This window comes from Lygodium microphyllum, chromosome 23 (genome assembly GCF_053477565.2).
Source record: "Lygodium microphyllum isolate KBCC chromosome 23, Lygodium_microphyllum_v1.1.10, whole genome shotgun sequence".
In the NCBI taxonomy this organism is placed as follows: domain Eukaryota; kingdom Viridiplantae; phylum Streptophyta; class Polypodiopsida; order Schizaeales; family Lygodiaceae; genus Lygodium; species Lygodium microphyllum.
In genome coordinates, this window is record NC_141157.1 from 23,885,350 (window position 1) to 23,904,920 (window position 19,571).

General features: G+C 39.7%; 1 protein-coding gene across 2 annotated transcripts; it reads right to left on the reverse strand.

Moving 5' to 3' along the window:
* Positions 1-3,608: 3,608 nt before the first annotated feature.
* On the reverse strand, positions 3,609-7,172 carry LOC148015973 (ETHYLENE INSENSITIVE 3-like 1 protein). Of its 2 annotated transcripts, none has more exons than XM_087664051.1 (2): positions 7,020-7,172; positions 3,609-6,646 (listed from the first exon to the last, which is right to left on the reverse strand). In XM_087664051.1, the coding sequence occupies exon 2, from the start codon at positions 6,557-6,559 to the stop codon at positions 4,583-4,585; it is 1,977 nt and encodes a 658-aa protein (XP_087520177.1). In that variant the 5' UTR covers positions 6,560-6,646; positions 7,020-7,172; the 3' UTR covers positions 3,609-4,582. The 2 variants fall into 2 exon arrangements, with proteins under 2 accessions (XP_087520177.1, XP_087520178.1); XM_087664052.1 differs by lacking the exon at positions 7,020-7,172 and adding an exon at positions 6,773-6,990.
* Positions 7,173-19,571: the final 12,399 nt, after the last annotated feature.

Consider the following 19,571-nt stretch of genomic DNA (forward strand, 5'->3'; position numbering starts at 1 on the left):
GAAAGAAATGCGGCTTGATGTATTTGTGATGAGCAAGAATCTATATTTGATGTTAAGTGCATACATGTGGGTGCAAAGGAACGACATGGAGTTCTTTGTATGGTACCATCAAGCATTGCATAAGGTAATTTCATCTTTCTAAGCATTTAGCTTCAATTCGATCAACATCACCATCAACATGTTTGAATCATGAGAAACATAATGCACTCTCAAATCTTCTATACATGCAAAAAACATCCACAATCATAAATCAATCATTGTGATATTGATAACAACAACTACGTAAGAGCGTAATAAAACCCTCAAGTAGAATATAATGTCATAACTCACCAAATATACTCCTTTGTTATAACCTCCTACTTGTGATATCAATATCATATGGAAGTCAATATGCATTCATACTCCAATATCAATTGGACACAAATGATAAAAGAAGTTGAGCCCCAATATTTTCCTACTAAGGATTATACTTGTGATAACCTAAACATATTCCAAGTCTAAATGCTAAAAAAGCAATCAAATGTACTCTCTCCATCTCCATGGAGCCTCTCATTATCTTCTCCCAATTTCTAGGACTACTTAAACAACCCCAATGTAACCCCTATTTATGTATTTTATATATTCTACATTGAATATTTTATCAATAATTGTAATGCAAATTGTACTAAGATTGAAGTAATACAAATAGCCTTACATGAAGTCAAACTAGCATGTGTGCCTAGAGACCAAACAAAGAGCTTGCATGCTTTTTTTCCCCCTCCTACACTTGTCACTATCAATTGAGGAAGAGACTACCCTTAAGGATCTAGGGATAGCTCACAATCTACATTATTTTCATAGGAACCTAAAAAATCTTATATGTTTCCTTTTTTGACAAGCAAGAGCAAATCATGTATGACAAAACATACAACTTATGGCATTGCGTGATACATAACAACTAATATAATACACACAATATTGGAATTTCCATAAAGTTACTTTAATGGGCCGCAAATCTCAAATGCGCACTCATTAATAACCAGCTCTAATGTTCTATTCTAGATATTTATTTACTAAAAAAGAAACAAAGTTCAATAAGAACTAAATATGCAAATTCATAAATAGGATACAAGTTCTTCTCTTTTTGTTATCACAATCCAATCAACAAATCACAAGGATGAAGATTTAAAAATCCAAATATTGGTGTATTTCAATTTCCACAAGCCTTCTAGACTTATTGTTCTTTTCGTCCTCAAAATATGTTGGAGAACTATAGGGCATAATATCTTCAAAATGGCTTTTTGTAAAGTCTAGTCCACTACTTTTAATGTTCTCTTAGTCCTCAAAAGGTATATTGGAGGACTTAAAGAGTGTAGTCTTCTCAAGATGTGTTGTTACTTTGAGATATGCACTTTAATGAGAGCATAATATTTTTGTACCATCTAGTTTACTAAGTGCTAGGAAAATGTCATTTTAACAAGAATATGGAAGTATATTTTTCTCAATCTAACATTAATCTTATGTTCCAATAGTCTCCATTAACAAAGGCCTTCACTACGCTTTCTAGTTTGGAAAACAACACTATGTTTATGGACTACAAACAACTAGTTAAATGCTATGAAATTGGAGGGAATTGGGAGGTGAAAAGAGAAGTGATGCAACTAAGGAGAAAATCCCCTAGAGTTGATTTTCCAAGGCTTTGAGAAGGCTAATTAAAATATATATTGTCTAATGCTTACTTCTTTGTTCAGCTAAATGCATAATGGGGAGTTTTGGGCTTCTCTCTTATTTAAAGAAGCCACCTTTTTACACTTCAAAATTTCTTAACCAAGATTCCTTCTACATGTTTTGAAGTAGAAGAGTTGCAAAATTCATTACTAATCGAGCTAACAAATGTCATTCACCATATAGTCAACATAGGAGTCCATCACATTGGAAGAAATGAAAGTGTTTGCAAAGAAAAAGGAAGAAATAGTTACTACTTTTATTAGGAATACCAAACATAAATAGTAGGAAAAACTATTATTCTCCTCATGTGGCCAATTTATGATTTAACAAATTCTCAATTAACATGCATGTGGCAATAAACACAAATTTTCAAAAAACGGTTTTTTGGATGGATTGCTCCTAAAGGAAGTGCTACAATCTAAAAATTGTGGTGCCTTTTTCTATTGTGGACCATTGCATTTTAAAACTCCACATACCATTGAGAAAGGTTTCCAAACTATTACCATTGTGAAATGTTTTGTCATAGACGTGTGTAAATGTGCACATCCACACATTTTTTTCCATGATTATTATTTCCCCGTACCAAATATATTTGTGACATATGTATACTATATTGACTTTTTTTATGGAAAGAGAGACAAGATACACACTAACATTACTACAAACTCTACTATGTCGATCTATCTCTTGTCTCGCATCAAAGAGCATAGCATTCTCTCTCTCTCTCTCTCTCTCTCTCTCTCTCTCTCTCTCTCTCTCTCTCTCTCTCTCTCTCTCTCTCTCATATACACCTTTGAGGGATCTAGAGGGACGATACCACTCTCTCACACACACACACACTCTCTCTCTCTCGCAAAGGTGTTAGTAACGTATAGCCCTCAAGAGGAGGATCACAACCTTGCCTTTAGTAAGATCACTTGCAAGCTAGCAACATTTCACTTAGGTGGCACTATGATAGATTGGTGGATTTGGATCTTTCTCTCCCCCATGGCTTGATATGATTTCACTTTGGTGATACTATGATAAATTGGTGGATTTGGATATCTTTTCTCACCATGGCCTAGTCTCTTAGTGGCACATTGGGATTCAAAATCAACAACTAAAATATCAGAATAAGATTAGTACATGTTGGATCACTTCCACGAAATGGAGCAAAAAATCAATCAATTAACATCATAATCTAAGTATTTTGTCTTGTTTGATCTTAAATTGGAGCCAATTACCCTACTTCAAAAAATGCAAGGACAAGAATTGAAAAAAAGAAGTCTGACTGACACCCTAAGCTTAAAAGAGATGTCCAGCAAAAATTATACTTTTAACATCTTATTATGTGGTAGTGCTCCAAAGTTATTTTATAATGCGGTTTTCATTAATAAAGATAAGGTATAATGTTGTGACCAACAGGACTTAACAATCATAGCCAATGAAGGCACGGTGCTCCAAAGCTAACTCTCCTTGGCATTCATGAGAAAATGTACACAAGTGATCAACTGTAATGCTTTCTACTATAGGTTATAGAATTCACATTTGATTTTCCACGACTACAACCCTTACTCCTTGCCACCCAGCCTTGTTGCTAGAAAATATCAAGGGTACAATCATGGGGAATATGAATCCCCCTAGGTACCCCCTACCCTTGCTCATATAAAAGCACTATCTCCATGGATTAATAATCAACTTTGACAAGACCTCAAGAGAACTTGTGTGGTGCCAATTCCTACCAATCGTACTTAACCTCCAGTGCTCAAACATTGTTGGACGTAATTAGGAAAAGGTGGTAGAAATTTAACAGCCAAACCCAAGTACTTTGCAAGGCTTCCAAAGTAGGCGTATTTTTAGTAAGGAGGAAAAAGAGCGTGGCACATCATGTTCATTTCACTTGCGAGATTCTCACAATGTGGAAATTAAAAAGGGCTGTCCAAGGCACCTACCTTGGTAGGTTTAGCATTCACGGGCCCATTCAAGCATGCAGATCTTAGATATTTATATTTGTACTCACGGATACTAATCATACAAAGATTTATATTCTTACTCGTGGATACTAATCATGCATTTAATAGAACAATCACGAGGGTTGGCATGCATGGGTCCATGCAGGCATTGCAGATCTTGCGGGATGCAAAGTCAGTGAAGTCAGTAAGGACAAGATACATAAAAGCTTCTCAACGGGTATACAAGCCAATGTTGTGCCCCATGTCGATAGTAGACAGAGAACCTTAGTGGACAACACACAAGGATTTTACATGTGCGATGAAAATTGCACAGCCAGGTTAAACCTACTTAAGCTTTCATTGCTGCAAAAGCTACTTCAGCCTTACTTCAAGATGTGTACACAATTTCAGTGCTTCATGTTCGATTGAATAAAGCACAAAAGGTGTCTCTAAATCTTTCTCTACTATTGCACATATCAAGCATACAGTCTCCGATCACGGAAATGAGGATTTTGAACCGCGCCCAAAAAAGACAACGGTTCTCTTAAAAACCAGGGTGTTCTTGATGCTCAACAGCAACCAAGGCATTGATAAGGGTCACCAACATCAACAACTGGTGACCTGTTACCCCAGATAGTTTACGATCACTTTGTATGTTCTCACCCCCAAAAGCCTATCCAGGCCCCCTCAATGATGCGCAGAGTCGTTTTCCTGCTGTGACATCCACTGTTGTACGGATGGACAACTTCACTGGTAGGAACCAGTGACAAGCATCAGAAGCCTTATGAAGGCAAACCACATCCATAGTTTGTCTTCCTTTGTGCTGTCACTCTGCAGCCCAAGGGCCAATAGATGACTGATTTGTGTTCAATAATTACCCCTCGGTACCCATCGACATAGAAAGTACCAATGCTGATCAGAGAGACAGACAAACACTGTCAGATCTATGCTCCAAAGTACCAGATTGAGTCGTCTTCATGAGGATGACTGACAACAGGCCTGTCCACAGAATCAGCCATGTCCACACAATAATAGGAGCTGAGAGCAAACTCAGCACGAGTTCTAGAGTCAAAACCATCTAGCAACCTTCTAGGCATATCACCAACCTCCCTTTGACGTGGCTGGATGATAGTGTGATTGTTGCTGCTCCTCACATCCCTTTGACATGACTGGATAGTACCATGGTTGTTGCTCATCACATCCCTTTGACAAGGCCGGATGGTAGTGTGATTGTTGTTCATCATCAAACCTTGCCCAAAAGGCAGATTGTCCCCAATCAACACCTTTGATGTACCCTTGTCATAAAGATCCAGCCCTGCTGTCACGTTCACATGGTCATTCCCATTGGAAATGCCCACATTTGCCACATCTAACGGTTGTAGGTCCCCAGAATAGTTGAACACAAAATCAGATAATGGCTGTTGCCCCCCAGAAGTAAGCAGATTGGAGCTCTCTTTTGCTGGAATCTCCGCTCCCAACTGGACACAAGATGTAGTCTCCACATTTGAAAATGCCTGCTGCGAAGCACGCCCAAAGACAATGGAGTTTAATGTACCTTGAAAGTCTTCCAGGTTCTGGAAGACTGAACCTTTTGTTTCCTCCCTGTACACACATCCCATTTGATGCAGATTTCTGAGAGAGCAGTCCATGAACCCATTAGTCTTCTTGGAGAATGGACACTGCTCATAAGCACATGTATAAATAGGTGCTAAAGAACCTATGAAATCATCAGGACACTTTCTCTTGTTACTTAGCTGGGAGTTCTCAGCAGCAGTATGCAAGGCAACTGAGCCCCTATCTGAACTATAAGCAAGCACTTCATCATCTAAATCAGCTTCTTGCTTGGCAGCCCTCATAACAACAGGTTCAAGAACTTGAGCTTGCACATCCCAGCAATCCTTGGCAGTCGGCATACTTGGAACATCATCAAAACCTTCAACATCGTACTCACTAGTACTGCTGAGTGAGAAAACCCCTGAATTTGCAGCTGTTGACGCACCATCACTGTTGGTCAATACACCTGCTACATTGTTCTGCTGGCGTGCCAATGCCTCTTCTTGATTCAAGACAGCAAGCCATGTTGCAGTCTCTTTTGCCGTCATCTTGTCCTGGAGGCATTTAGACTGCCTAACGAGTTTGCGGATCTTGGCAACATCTGGAAATATGTGCTTGATGACAGCAGTGAGAACTCCTACTTTCCAGGCCTTCTTCAAATCATGGGGCTTCTTGTAAGGAGGAGGACCCTGCCCCTTCTGCAGACCCACGAGGGGCCACCAGTCTTCATCCCCAGTGGGCCACCATGGAGGTGGTACACCCTTCTCAAGGGGGTAGCGCCTCTGTGGAGGATCACAGTGTTGCATGAGAGCTGATAAAAGCGACCCCAACGTCGTGTCCTGAAGCTCCTGGAGGGTGTGGGGTGTTGAGACTGCACACATATTACCTTCAGCCTTGTCTGGCGCACCGTGCTCGGCTTGATACTTTGCAATGGCCGCGGGCCCGTTCCGGTCGAATCTGACTTTCTCCTTCCACCATGCCCTGATGTTGTCAGATGCACCACTTACAGGCTTTCCCTTCTCTGGAATGATTCCATATACAAAAGCCTGGGCCTTGCAAACTTCCATCATCTTCAGCATGTACTTGAGGATTCCGTCCTGAGCTCGGGACATCTTCTTTCTGCGTGCCTGCTCTTGCGACTGCTTCTGGAGCTTGGGCCTGTCGCCGTAACCCTTTAGCCTCTGTTGCTCCTTCATTCTCTTCAGCCGAATTCGATCCCTCCACATCCGCTTCTCGAGCTCATCCAGATCAATCTCATCGTCGCTGAGGTCGTCATCCGGGAGTCCATCTCCATCATTTTCCCCCATGAACTCTGGTTTCTCCATGTCGAGAGTCACAGGACATCCGGCATCAGCGAAGCAATCCATGGCCGGGGGAGGGAGGGCTTATTGGAAGTCCTCAAACCAGTCTCAGGGAGTTTTTAGCAGTTTGAAATGGAGCCAGCTTCAAAGAAACTGCAAGAAAGATCATTATTCTGTTAGATTGGCGGATATTCAAGTCCCTATAAAGACGCATCACAAAAACCCTATTTCCAGGAAAGGAAGGTAAAAGCAGCAGATGGCTATGTCGCTGGTTATTACTTCTGGGTTGCAAACCGAGCTCCGAGAAGTTAGTCAAATGCACAGGTTAGCAGGCATGTTAAGCCTCACAAATCATGGCGTGAGCACGACGAATAGATTTCAGGCATGGCTATAGGGAAATTGACAAAAATGGTGCTGAATATACAGTAATCTCTGAGAATTTAGTACAACTTTCAGACAAACCTAGCAGATAGACATGAAAGCAAGGACGAGGAAGACGGGAAGAAGAAGGAGAAGAAGAGCATACCTGGCGTGCACGAGGCTGGGAGGCTGTCACAGACCACGAGACTCAGACTGACACAGAAGGAAGGGAGAGAGACGGGAGGGGGAGAGAGAGAGAGAGAGAGAGAGAGAGAGACTGTTTGTGAAGGCAAGTGGAGCTCACGTAGGATAAGGTGGTTTAGCTTACAATTATTGTTTTAAAAAAACAAATGCCATCGCTATTATGTATTTCTTTATTATATTTTACTTCGATTGGTCTGGGCAGAAATATGTAAATGCAATGTGTGGCCGTGGGGCCCATGGGAACATGGAAACAATTTAACAAAGTCGACAAAAAAGCCACCAGGAAAAGGAGGAAAAAGAAAGGAGCCTCCCTTCTGCCGCTAAAAATAGCAGGTCGTTTCAAGGGTCCCGCCCTATCCAATCCCCATCGCTACAGGTGGAAGTGGCCTCCTTCCGACCCTGCCACGTTTACCCCGGGAAACGGCCTTCCCAGTTCCCACTGCGCCAATAGAAAACCGCCCTCGCAGAAATGGCGGGCGGTTTTGAGAATATATGCAGACTCTGCCACCGGCGTCCACCGGCTGTAGCCCGTCAGCCGACAAACCACCAGATTTTATCCTCTTGCAGCCGGGTGAAAAAGTGGCACGGGCGGTCCGCGCGCACATGGGGGCGAAAAAGACTGTGTGATGGGATGGGCACCTGCAACCGGGCCAGCCGGTAGCCACACCATTGAAGTTTGTGAAGTATTAGAGTTTCCATCTATGATCCACGATCACCTACGTGCAGGCTTTTTACACCGTCACGCCAGCACTGCATTTGCTTAACTTTCCTGGACTTGTGTTCCCCACCTTTAGTGCTACACTAGGACTTCGGTAGACTTTCATAAAGTCTGGCTGGTAAAGTCAGCTTGGACTTTTAAAATGAATGAAAGCCCTTGGATGTGCCTATTGAGGCTGAGTGCACTTGCAAGACTTACAGAAAGTCAAGTGAGCTCATACATGGCCCTATCGTTTCCAATCAGCAAGGCCTTACAGCGACGACTTCGCACAACTGATCAAGTAGCTCATGCTGAACTATGGACTAGTGAGTTTTGCAAGCATTTGCAAGTCCAACAATGGACACCATTCACGGGTCATAAACTGGCTCATGTCGAACTATGGAGTAGTGAGTTTTGCATTCATGTGCAAATCCAATAATGATGGACCCAATTAGCTACCAATGCTATGTGGAGGAGAGAGAGAGAGAGAGAGAGCCTTCAGTTTTTTGCCTCATTCGTCATGACTTCTATGTGAGAGATGAATCTATGAATAGCACTCTTCCATCTCTGCCAAACTTGCTAAAGTTGATGAAGTACCCTCACTTTTGGAGATCAACCAAAGATAAGCCTCAATCCCATGAATCTCAAAGTGAAAACCTCAATAGCACATCTCCACGTTGATGAAGTACCCTCACTTTTGAAGATCAACCAAAGATAAGCCTCAATCCCATGAATCTCGGAGTGAAAACCCCAGTGGCACATCTCCACGTTGATTCTTTGCGCCATCTAGACTCGCACAAGTCAATTCAACTTGCATTCTCCTTCCTCCTAGTGTGAGTGTTGTGGGTCACACCCAAGGTTACTAGGGGGGCCCATTAGAAAGGGGGGTGCTAGTAATGGGCTAGTAGTGTTAAGCACCTACGCAAGTCAAGCATGGCTTCCACCTGTAGGTGCAAAAATAGGAGGAGCCCACTAGAATGGTGTGCGTAGATGTGTGTGTGTGTGTGTGTGAGAGAGAGAGAGAGATGGAACATGTGGAGAAGAAAGAAATCTGTATTTATGTGAGAGAGGGGATTGCTATAATAAAGCATAAGTCACTTTAGTCTAGAGTAGGCTAGGGTTAAGTATAAAAGATGGAGATGTAACTTGTGAGGGATATTTTTGCCATTTCAAACAATACATACTTTGAGGTTCCTTTCTCCCACCAACTAAGAGGGTGCATGCTCTTAGCCACCGAGATATGGGATACATACCATGTCCCATCTTGACATGAGGTGAGTATTCATATTGCAGCTTACATATTTGATTCTCAGTCTTCCATGGCAATATTATTTCAAGCTTAGCTACCTTAGCTATACCTACCTTGCAAACATGGTGTATTTCTTTGCAAGAATGGTGTATTTCATGAATTTCCAATTATTTGATTTGCTGTGAGAACTGGTTTATTACATTGATATCAGAGCTTAGACTTTGATCCATGGGAATAGTCATTTTCTTGGGGAATTTAGTCACAGGGACATGAACCAATTAATTGAAGTACCAAGATTTGGTCACATGGTTGTATAGTTCAAACTGAGACTAGTCAGAGTTCTCTGCAACAAGTCGGGACTAGTTTTGGAGGTTTCTTGAAGAAGATCTTGAGGAAGATGAAGGTTCTTGGCCGAAATAGCAAGACATAGTCAAATGGAGGTCCATTTTGAAGGTTTTTGACCCTAATTGGAGTCTAATTGGGGCTACATAAGTTAAACTGAGATTACGTTTTGGGAACCAGTTTCTCTCTCTTCTTCTTCTCAAGCTTTTCTCCAAGAATCCATGGCTTCTACTACTTCAATCTTCTTCCAATGACCATTTCCCACTAAGGAGACATTAGAGCTTGACTCCTTGTGTTATGAGCTTCATGTAGAGTAGCCTATGACTTAACCTTGGTGAGCTTGATCTTCCAGGACAGGAGGAGCAACTAGTGCAATTTGTGCTGAATTTCCAGCCTCTCTTCCTCACGAAATCAGCCATGTCAGCAAGGCATAACAAGCTTAAGCAATCATTATTGAAGGTCTTCAACAAGCATACATGGTTTCTTCACACCTCCTTGATCATTCTTGAGCTTTCAAAACCCTAGCTATGGCAGATTCAGGACAGCAATGAGTTTTTTCTGAAATTTCTTCAAAATGTCGAAGGGCTTTTGTTCTAACAAGCATCCTTGAGCTTCTTCAGCACTCATTGAACCGACATTGAAGATTTCTTGCAAGATTAGAGCATTTCTACTTGAATTCTCATAATTTTTTATATTTGAAGCATGTTATCATGGGGCTTTTGGTTCTTTATGCATCCTAAAGCTTCTATGCACGTGATTATATCAATAATTCATGATCTTGCATCAATATTGCAAGAATAGGGCTTCTTCTTGGCATTGCAAGTGTATGGGCAACATATGCAAGTTTATGTGCTACAATGGAAGAGTTTTCTATCAAGGATTGAAGTCTTCCACCCCTTTTGATGCTTATCATTGACTCTCTTACAAATTTCCAGTCACATTTGGGCTACAAGGATTACTTCTATCAAGCTTTTGGATATTGGAGCTTCCTTAAAGAGAAATTGGAGTCTATGAACTACATATTCATCATGGGGATTGTACTTTGAGAATATTCTTGGCTACATCAAGCGAGAGTTCAAGAATTTCAAGTCTCATATGGGTATTGGAGCTTCCATAATTATCTCCTTCAACAATATAAGAGAATACTAGATCTGCCATGTATATTCCAACCGAGGAAAAAGGTTGAAGCCAGATGAGATAACAAGACAAAAGAGAGGTGATCCTCCCTTGCTATTTAAGACTCCATAGGGGTACACAACTTGGCCCGGAAGGAACTTTGTACACCTTCCAGAGTTTCAGAGCCCATTTAGGTACTCATCATACCGTTTTATACCTCACTATAGGTGGTGGACCACTAAAGACCACTTGGGAAAGAGTGGATGAAGATTTGAAGACTAGCGGTACCGAACAAGGCAGTTTGTGACAACCTTGGGCAGATTTACAGGTCTTTCCACACAGGTACCTATCAGTTGCAGGTGTTTTACTAGATACTTACAGGTGCCTTACAGGCCATCACAGGTCTATTAAATACTTTGAAGGTCTACACGTAATACAAGATTCATTTCAGGGTCAAACAGGACTCCTACAGGTTGTTAACAAGTTGTAGGAATTCTCTGGACAGGTACACAGTTCTTATCATAGAAAATTCTTTCATGATCTGATTTGGGATATTAATAGCTTGATTTGAAGAGGGGATGTTAAGCTTTCATTTGAATCAAAAATTTTAGTAATTGGACATCCGGAGCAAAAGTTATAGCCAATTTATTGACAAGGGGTCTAGTGGACTGCACCTAGACAGGCTGACATGGGTGCACTGTTTGAGTTCAATCTACCCATATACCCTATTGCAAGCTGAGATATTACTAAATCTAGAGTATCCCTGATATATAAGCTTTTTTTGGATCAATAAACCATTGGTATTGGTGCAATACTAAGCAGGTTATTGATAATTTTCTCTCCACAGTCATTTTGACAGCACCTATTTTTAATGGCCAAACACAAGAGAAAAGATCAAGTCATGGAGAGCATAAAGAAGATATCAAAGAATACATTAACGATCAAAACAACAGTAATGAAGCCCTCAATCATGACCAACAAGATGATGATGTAAGCGTTGGTAATGCCCATAGTGCACGATTGGGTAATGATGAAAATCCCTTGTCTCACGAACTTTTTGAAGAGCACATGTTTTCAAGAGAGATGCATATGTTGAACATTGGGATGCATGATCAATATGAGGAACTTTCCAAATCCTTGGGGAAGATTGAGAATACATCCAACAAAGTGGATGAAGGACTTGAGCGGTTAGTCAAGTTCATAAAGAGTGGATTTGAGGATATAGTAGTAGCTATCAAGGATTTGAAGACTCAGTCCACATTTTCTACACCAAATGAACCCACTATTCATATTGAAAATACTTCAGTCTAGCCCTCAGAAAGAAGGGGATGAATATAAAACATCCTTTAGGACTGAAAGAGGGTTATATCACTTCTTGGTTATGCCATTTGGGCTTTCAAATGTGCCGCTACTTTTCAAGCACTCATGAATAAGATATTGCAGCCTTTCTTGTTCAAAACAGTCCTTGTATTTTTTGATGATATCCTCATTTATAGTAAATCCAAGGTTGAGCATTTGATGCATGTTCGAGAGGTCTTTGACACATTAAGAAGACATACACTCTTTGCCAAAATGTCAAAGTATTCTTTCATGAAAGATGAAGTGAAATACTTGGGTCACATCGTGGGAGAGCAAGGCATTCGTGTGGATCCTAACAAGGTGAGATGTGTCAAAGAGTGGCCTACTCCTTCTAATTCTACTTCCTTGAGAGGTTTCCTTGGATTATCTTTATTTATAGGACATTTATAAAAAATTATGCTCATGTGGTAGCTCCTTTGACCGATAGGCTGAAGAAAGAAGTTTTCTTTTGGGACTCCATAGCCGACAAGAGTTTCAATGAGCTAAAGTCTCTATTAATTTCAGTACATATTCTTGTATGCTCGGATTTCTCTAAGGAATTCATTATATGTGCAGGTGCTAATGGAAGAGGAGTTGGGGTTGTTTTGTATCAAGGCCATGGAATTATAGCCTATGAAAGTCACAAGCTTGATAACAAGGAATGTCAACTACATGTCTATGAACAAGAGATGTTGGCAATTTTGCATGCTATCAAAAAGTGGCATCACTATATATATGGCAGCCATTTCAAGGTGAAGAGCGATCATCGTGTGCTGAAAACTTCTTTTTCCAACCAAATTTATTCCCTAAACAAAGGAGGTGGTTAGCTACTCTTCAAAGCTATGATTTTGAAATATCTTACATGGTTGGAAAATATAATGTTGTGGCAGATGCTTTATCATGTATGTGGGCATGTTCTTTATCTTCAATTTCAATCATACGCAAGGATTGGATTCATGACATCCAAGAAGAATATTTACTTGATGAGCAAGAACCAAAGATGATGAAAGAATTTTAGCAAGGAAAATGAGAAGAGTATCCCAATTTTAATTGACACAATGGTCTTTTATGGTATCATGGTAGAGTCTACTTGACACCACAATCCTCTTTCAAATACCGTATTTTGCATGAGATGCATTCTTCACCTTTAGCGGGTCATCATGGGTTGTTCAAAACATTTGACAACATCCATAAGAGCTTCTATTGGAATGGCATTTGGCGGGATGTTAAGGATTTTCAATGTCTTCCGTGTCAACAAAATAAAGGCTCATCTCTTCTACCCGGTGGCTTACTTCAGCCAGTTCCTATTTCTCAAAGAAAGTGGACTAATATCTCTATGGATTTTATTGTCGGATTGCCTACAACTAAGCATGGGTGGAATAGCATTTATGTAGTAGTTGATCGGTTAACTAAATTAGCTCATTTCATCCCTACTAAGGCCTAATTTACAGCAAAGCAAGTGGCTCAACAATTCATGGAATGTATTTTCAAGCTTCATGGTTTGCCAATGAAGATTGTGTCCGATCGCGACACTAAATTTATGGGTAGCTTTTGGAGGATTTTGTTATCTTCAATGGGGACTCTTTTGACTCCTAGTACCGTATATCACCTACAAACGGATGGGCAAACTGAAAGAGTTAACAAATGGCTAGAGGTTTATTTGAGGCACTTTTGCCATGAGACACAAAATGCATGGGACCAATGGCTCCATCTTGCGGAGTTTTGTTACAACAATACTTACCATATGAGCATTGGAATGTCTCCTTTTGAAGCTTTATATGGCTACAAAGTACAAGTACCCTCCGCATTGTTTCATGAAAATGTAAATCCACAAGCACGTGAGGAGTTGGAAAGGATGGAGGCCCTTATGAAGCAATGCAAGGACAACATTCATAAAGCTCAAGAGATAATGAAGGTCTATGCAAATGAGAAAAGAAGACATGTGGAGTTTGAGGAATATGAATGGGTATTTTTGAAGGTTCCCAAGTCACGTTATGCTTCTCTTTAAGGAGGACACAACAAACTTGCTCATAGGTTTTATGGTCCTTATTGTATTGTCAAGCGAGTTGGGGATCTTGCTTATCAACTAGACTTACCTTCAAACACAAGAATCCATAATGTCTTTCATGTGTCTCAGCTTAAAAAGTATGTGGGACCTCAAATTCAAGTTCTTGAAGTACTACCTCCCTTGGATGATGATGGTTTAATCATCTATGAGCCCGAGAAGATTATTGGCAAGCGAGAGAAGGTTCTAAGGAACCGTATTCTTGTTGAATACCTTATCAAATGGAAGGTTTTTCCTATTGAAGAATGTTCATGGCAACAAGCATCATATTTGGAACAATTTCCATGGCTTCAGCAAGAGGACAGTTCATTAACAGAGCAGTAAACAACTTGTTGTATTAAATTTCTGTGAGAAAGTAAATTGTCTTATTGGCTTCAAAATTTGATTTTGAAGGCATGGCTAGATACTACATGTTGTCCTTTATATTTCTATATCTCACACATGGAAATCAGCCACTTCTAGCTCAAGATATGGCCCATTTTGTACTTCAACCTGTTTTGGACAGTTTACAGCAGTCTGTTCCATTTATGTGGTCCATCTTCATCAACTTCTCTTATCTTCATTGACATGGAGCTTTATTTCAGCATGATTCCAAATACTTCAAGCTATCTTTGTAATCATCCTTGTAATTTGTTCCCAATTCAACTTTGAGAACAAAGCTCTTTTAGGCTGGGATAGCTTATAATAAAGCATAAGTTACCTTAGTATAGAGTAGGCTAGGGTTAAGTATAAAAGGTGGAGATGTAACTTGTGAGGGATCTTTTTGCCATTTCAAGCAATACATGCTTTGAGGTTGATGCCAGGAGGCATATTTCACAGTGGATTCCGTGCCACGGTGGATTTCGTGAGGTTTTACGGTGGATTCCGTAAACTTTGTTGACCGGGGCTCATACACAAAGTGGATTCTTTGTGCGAGAAGTTGATGGGGACGCTTATCTTTTTCAGGCGTTTCATTAATTTAGTGTGTACATGGGTGATTCTATAGTGGGTGATTCCGCAAAATACATATTAAATTAATAAACGTTTATGAGTTTAGAGTACGCACTCGTGATAAATTAAGGTTAGGATTGATTTCTAACCAGTTGATTTATTTATGTAGCTGAAGATTGCTAGGTATTCGCTTTCGTCAGTTTAATTGTATTATTTTACTAATGATTGTGAATGCTTCAGTTGATGTGTAGAGATAGCAGCAGTGGCGGAGGGAAGCATTGGAGGATAGCGTGTATTCGGGTTATCACTTATGTTTTGATGGGCGCATACCTTAGGAATGGTGCCTATATTTTTTCACGCCTATTTATTAAGGCGTTGGATATTTATTTAGTATTTTGTATGCGCATGGGCGCATGATTATGATATTTGTATTTGGACATTGTATTGGGTATGCCTGACTCTTTGGGCGCCCGCCCATTAGCTTTATTTCTATTTGGCACTAAAGCAAACTCAAAAGCCAAAAGCGTGCTATTTTGTAATTTGGGCTATTATTTGAGCTTGAAGATGATTAATACATAAAATACATACTTTGTGGAGCACTCACACAAGGCATGGGGGGAGATTGCACCTAATTGGTCTCTTGTTCATGTCGTGCATGCTTTCTATCTTGAGTTTTGTGCAAAAATTAGAGTTTTTTTATTCTTGGGGACCTTCCGGCATTCACTACGTGAGCATACAGCATCCGATCTGCGCACCAGAGGTTCCTTCCTCCCACCAACTAAGAGGGTGCACGCTCTTAGCCACCAAGATATGGGGTAATACCATGTCCCACCTTGACATGAGGTGAGTATTCATGTTGTAGCTTACATATTTGATTCTTAGCCTTCCATGGCAATATTATTTCAAGCTTATCTACCTTGGCTATGGCTACCTTGCACATATGGTGTATTTCTTGTATTTATTTGCAAGAATGGTGTATTTCATGAATTTCTAATTATTTGATTTGCTGTGAGAACTAGTTTATTACAATTGCACGACCTGTTCTTGACTACCACATCACACTAACTTGTGAAGGTACTTCATAAACTTCACGAAGAACCTATCTTTTCAATGTTAAACTCAATAAGCATAGGACACACACAACTAATCAATAACTTTGATGACTTGTGGAATTCAATTAGCTTGTATGTGTCTTGGCCCTAATTAGTTTTTGTTGGTCCACTAAATCCTTGCTGCATCATCCAATTAGAATCCACTAATTAACAAAATAAATGTGCTTGCATTTCAAAGCTTTCTCCTATACATGTCTCTACCACTAGACCGACCACCTCACCCACATAGTCATGGCCCAACCCCACTAGCTTGGCTTGTCCTAAGTGCAATGGGGATTTTTAAAAAATGAAGAATATTTTTGCCTTGACTACAAGAAGTATGAACTTTAAAAAACAAAGGGGTATGTTTTTATTGGTTAGAATTGAGTGTAATATATGGTCATGGGACCATCCCTCTCTCTTCCTTTAATGTGAAACCATCTTTGCATATTTCATTAAACAAACAAGGGCCTTCTTTTTTGTTTCTTATTATTAGACTCTCTCTCTCTCTCTCTCTCTCTCTCTCTCTCTCTCTCTCTCTCTCACATAGGTGACATGAAGTGTACTTATATAAATGCTTATACATATATCCATTTTCTCTCAAAATCCCAAGCTTACAAAATTATATTTTAGGACTATAGATAGTTTGGCTAATCAAAAAGGGTAAAATCCAAGAATTGATGGCTTATCGATGAACTTTATAAATAGTTCTTTGATTTCTAAATCTCCTCGTTATTGAGTCAATAGATTTGTCATGGACTCCATTATCTCTTATTGGGAAAGAATGGACTACGCTCAAAAAACCAACCAAGTCTTTGTCTTCATGAAGATTGACTTTGATAAAGCCTTGGATAGATTAGCTTAGGATTTCATGTTTCGATCACTATTTGATATGGGCTTTGTAAAGAATTTCATTAAGTATGTCATGGTTTTATTTGGAGATGCAAGAGCCAAAGTGGAAATTAATGGCTCTCTTACAAATTCTTTTATTTTGAGAAGATTCGTAAAACAAGAGTGCCCCCTAACTCCCCTTCTCTTTGCACTTTGTGTGTATGCCCTTGGACGGCTTATGACCAAGTTAAGAAAGGTGTGATGCAAGTTATTTCCCACTAATGAACAAATGGTTCTCAACCAATTTGTTGACACCAACAACACAATCAAGAATAAAGAAGGCTCCCTTAGAGGTTTTTGGGAATGCCTAAAAGACTTCTATCTAGCTTTAGGTTCCAAGTCAAACACAACAAGATTATATTTAGAAGTCTCATCAAGGCAATTCCAAATCGTCTACCTTTATGAGGTTACCAAATTATCAAGGAGGAATAGACCCCAAAAGTATTGGAATTCTTATGGGACGTGATGTTACTCTAAGTCAAAGGTGCAACTAGATCATCAAGGAAATTAGAACCAAAGTGGAGAGAATCAATGGCCTCCAACTTAATGTGGATGGCAAAGTTTGCTGTCATTAAACATATTGTTATCTCTTATGCTATTTAATTTTTGGTAAGTTCGGGGTCTACCAAGAGGGGCTATTAATCAATCGAATACTCTTTGCAAGAACTATCTTTAAAGTGGGGATGACCAACACTTTAAAATCCTAAAGTGGTCTAGGATGGCATGTGAAATCCCCAAATCTAAAGATGTAATGAATATTCATCTATTTAATTGGTTATTGATTTAAAGTGACTAGAATTTTTACATATTCTTATGTGGAATTTTTTATTTTTTGACAATTCACTGCATAATTGTAACTTGTTGCATGTGAACATGTGGCACTGATCGTATTGTGCAAGGTAGATGTCAAGAGGATGAAGGGCTAGATATTTTATTATATGATTCAAAGCATTATACATTTTATTGTGTGCTTGTAAGGTTGGACAATATAGTTATTTTTGAGCCCAAGAATTCAAGACATTGTATAAAGTTTTTGGATATTAACTAGATATTAGGAAGAAGGGAGCCGTTCATAAAAAGAGAGAAAATGATGGATGCAATTTGTTATTTTGGGCACAAGAATAATACAAATCTATAAATACATGAATTGGGGAGAGCCCTCTCAATGCATAAGGGGATGATTGTACCCAATTTGTGTTCTGCTCTTGTCTCTTCATTCTGTTTATGCTCTATTCCAATTTCATTTAGTCTATGAATTTGTGGATTAAGGTGGTTTGTTAACAACATTGATATAAGAGCTCAGTACTTATGAGAGGATGTGTCAACATCAAGCATGGTTCTTTAATGTGCATGACGCCCTCTATCATCACCTTCATCCCCAGCTTCAAGGCTTTACCCTATTGTCCACCATGTAATTTGTCTACGTCCATTGGTTAAAACCGTGCCTCCTTTTTCCTCTTTGTTTGAACCATGTACTACAGCCTCTCTTTTCCTCTTGTACACAAGTCCCAAGCTTCCCCTCTTTCTAAACGTTCTAAGGGGGGAGAGGGAGATAGAGAGATGTAATTTGTCCAACAAGATGTTTGCCCAAAGGCTAAAATCACAAAAAGGGCTTAATGCTTACTTCCCACAAAAAATCAGGTTGTAATAGAGGGAAAATGAGAGAATACTACATCTCTCAAGAGAAGTACATGCATCTTTATCTCCCTTTCCAAAGGAGGAGAGAGAGAGGGTTGACCTTGTATTCTTCTTCTTACATTTTCCCTCTCCTATGGCGGCCTACCTGAAATATCTGGTGGTAGTTCAATTTACATCCTTAAAAATAGCCTGGATCTAGCTGTTGTTATTGCTACATCTCTCAAGAGAAGTACATACATCTTTATCTCCCTTTCCAAAGGAGGAGAGAGAGAGGGTTGACCTTCTATTCTTCTTCTTACATTTTCCCTCTCCTATGGCCTACTCGAAATATCTAGCGGTAGTTCAATTTACATCCTTAAAAATAGCCCGCATCTAATTGTTGTTGTTCCCAATAATTGCATCAAGCAAGATAGGCTCTTCCCATTGAGAAAATCACACTGTTAATCTAGATCAACCATATCAAGTTGACCACGGGGGGAGGGAAAACAAGGACTATAAGTACACTCTCATCTTCTAACATGTGGGCATGCTATATAAGGCTTATAAAATGATTATCTAGGGCCTTCTTAAGCCTTCACAACTGCATTCTCTTACTGTCATAAGTCGTTTGCAAATTTACTATATAGTTACTCTTAGACATTTCTCAAGGCTTGTAATCATCTTTACTTGTGGCAAGACCTTTGTAAATTCACTCAGTCATTCTCCAAAGGTTTCCAATCTCCATTGCTTGTGGCATTTGACACTCCAACATCAGCCCTATAGTTGTTAGAATATGAGTGGCTTTGAGAGCTTGCATATTGCTCTTCTCCTTTAGTAACACAAGATTTTATCTTCATATCATATTGTTGCTATGCTACTTCTCTGAGCCTTTCAAGTAAATCTCATTAGTAAGTGTTTATATTCCTCACTCCAAGTTATGGAACCTAAAGCTACTAAAGACTATTCACCTTTGCCCAAGATTACCCTCCACAACAAGCGGATCTTCTTCAACACAATCTAACAAAGGTCACACTCATGCTACAAGAGCGCAACAATGAGCCAAGCAACCCAAGATAAAGATGATCACATCACATGCATCATTCGTGGTGTTTTTGATGAGTAACAAGCACAAAAGGATAAAAGAATTTGCCAGAAGTGCTTCCGGTTTATGAAATAAG

Excerpts from the sequence above, each read along its gene's own strand:
- LOC148015973 (XM_087664051.1), bottom strand. The coding sequence starts at position 6,559 with ATGGATTGCTTCGCTGATGCCGGATGTCCTGTGACTCTCGACATGGAG.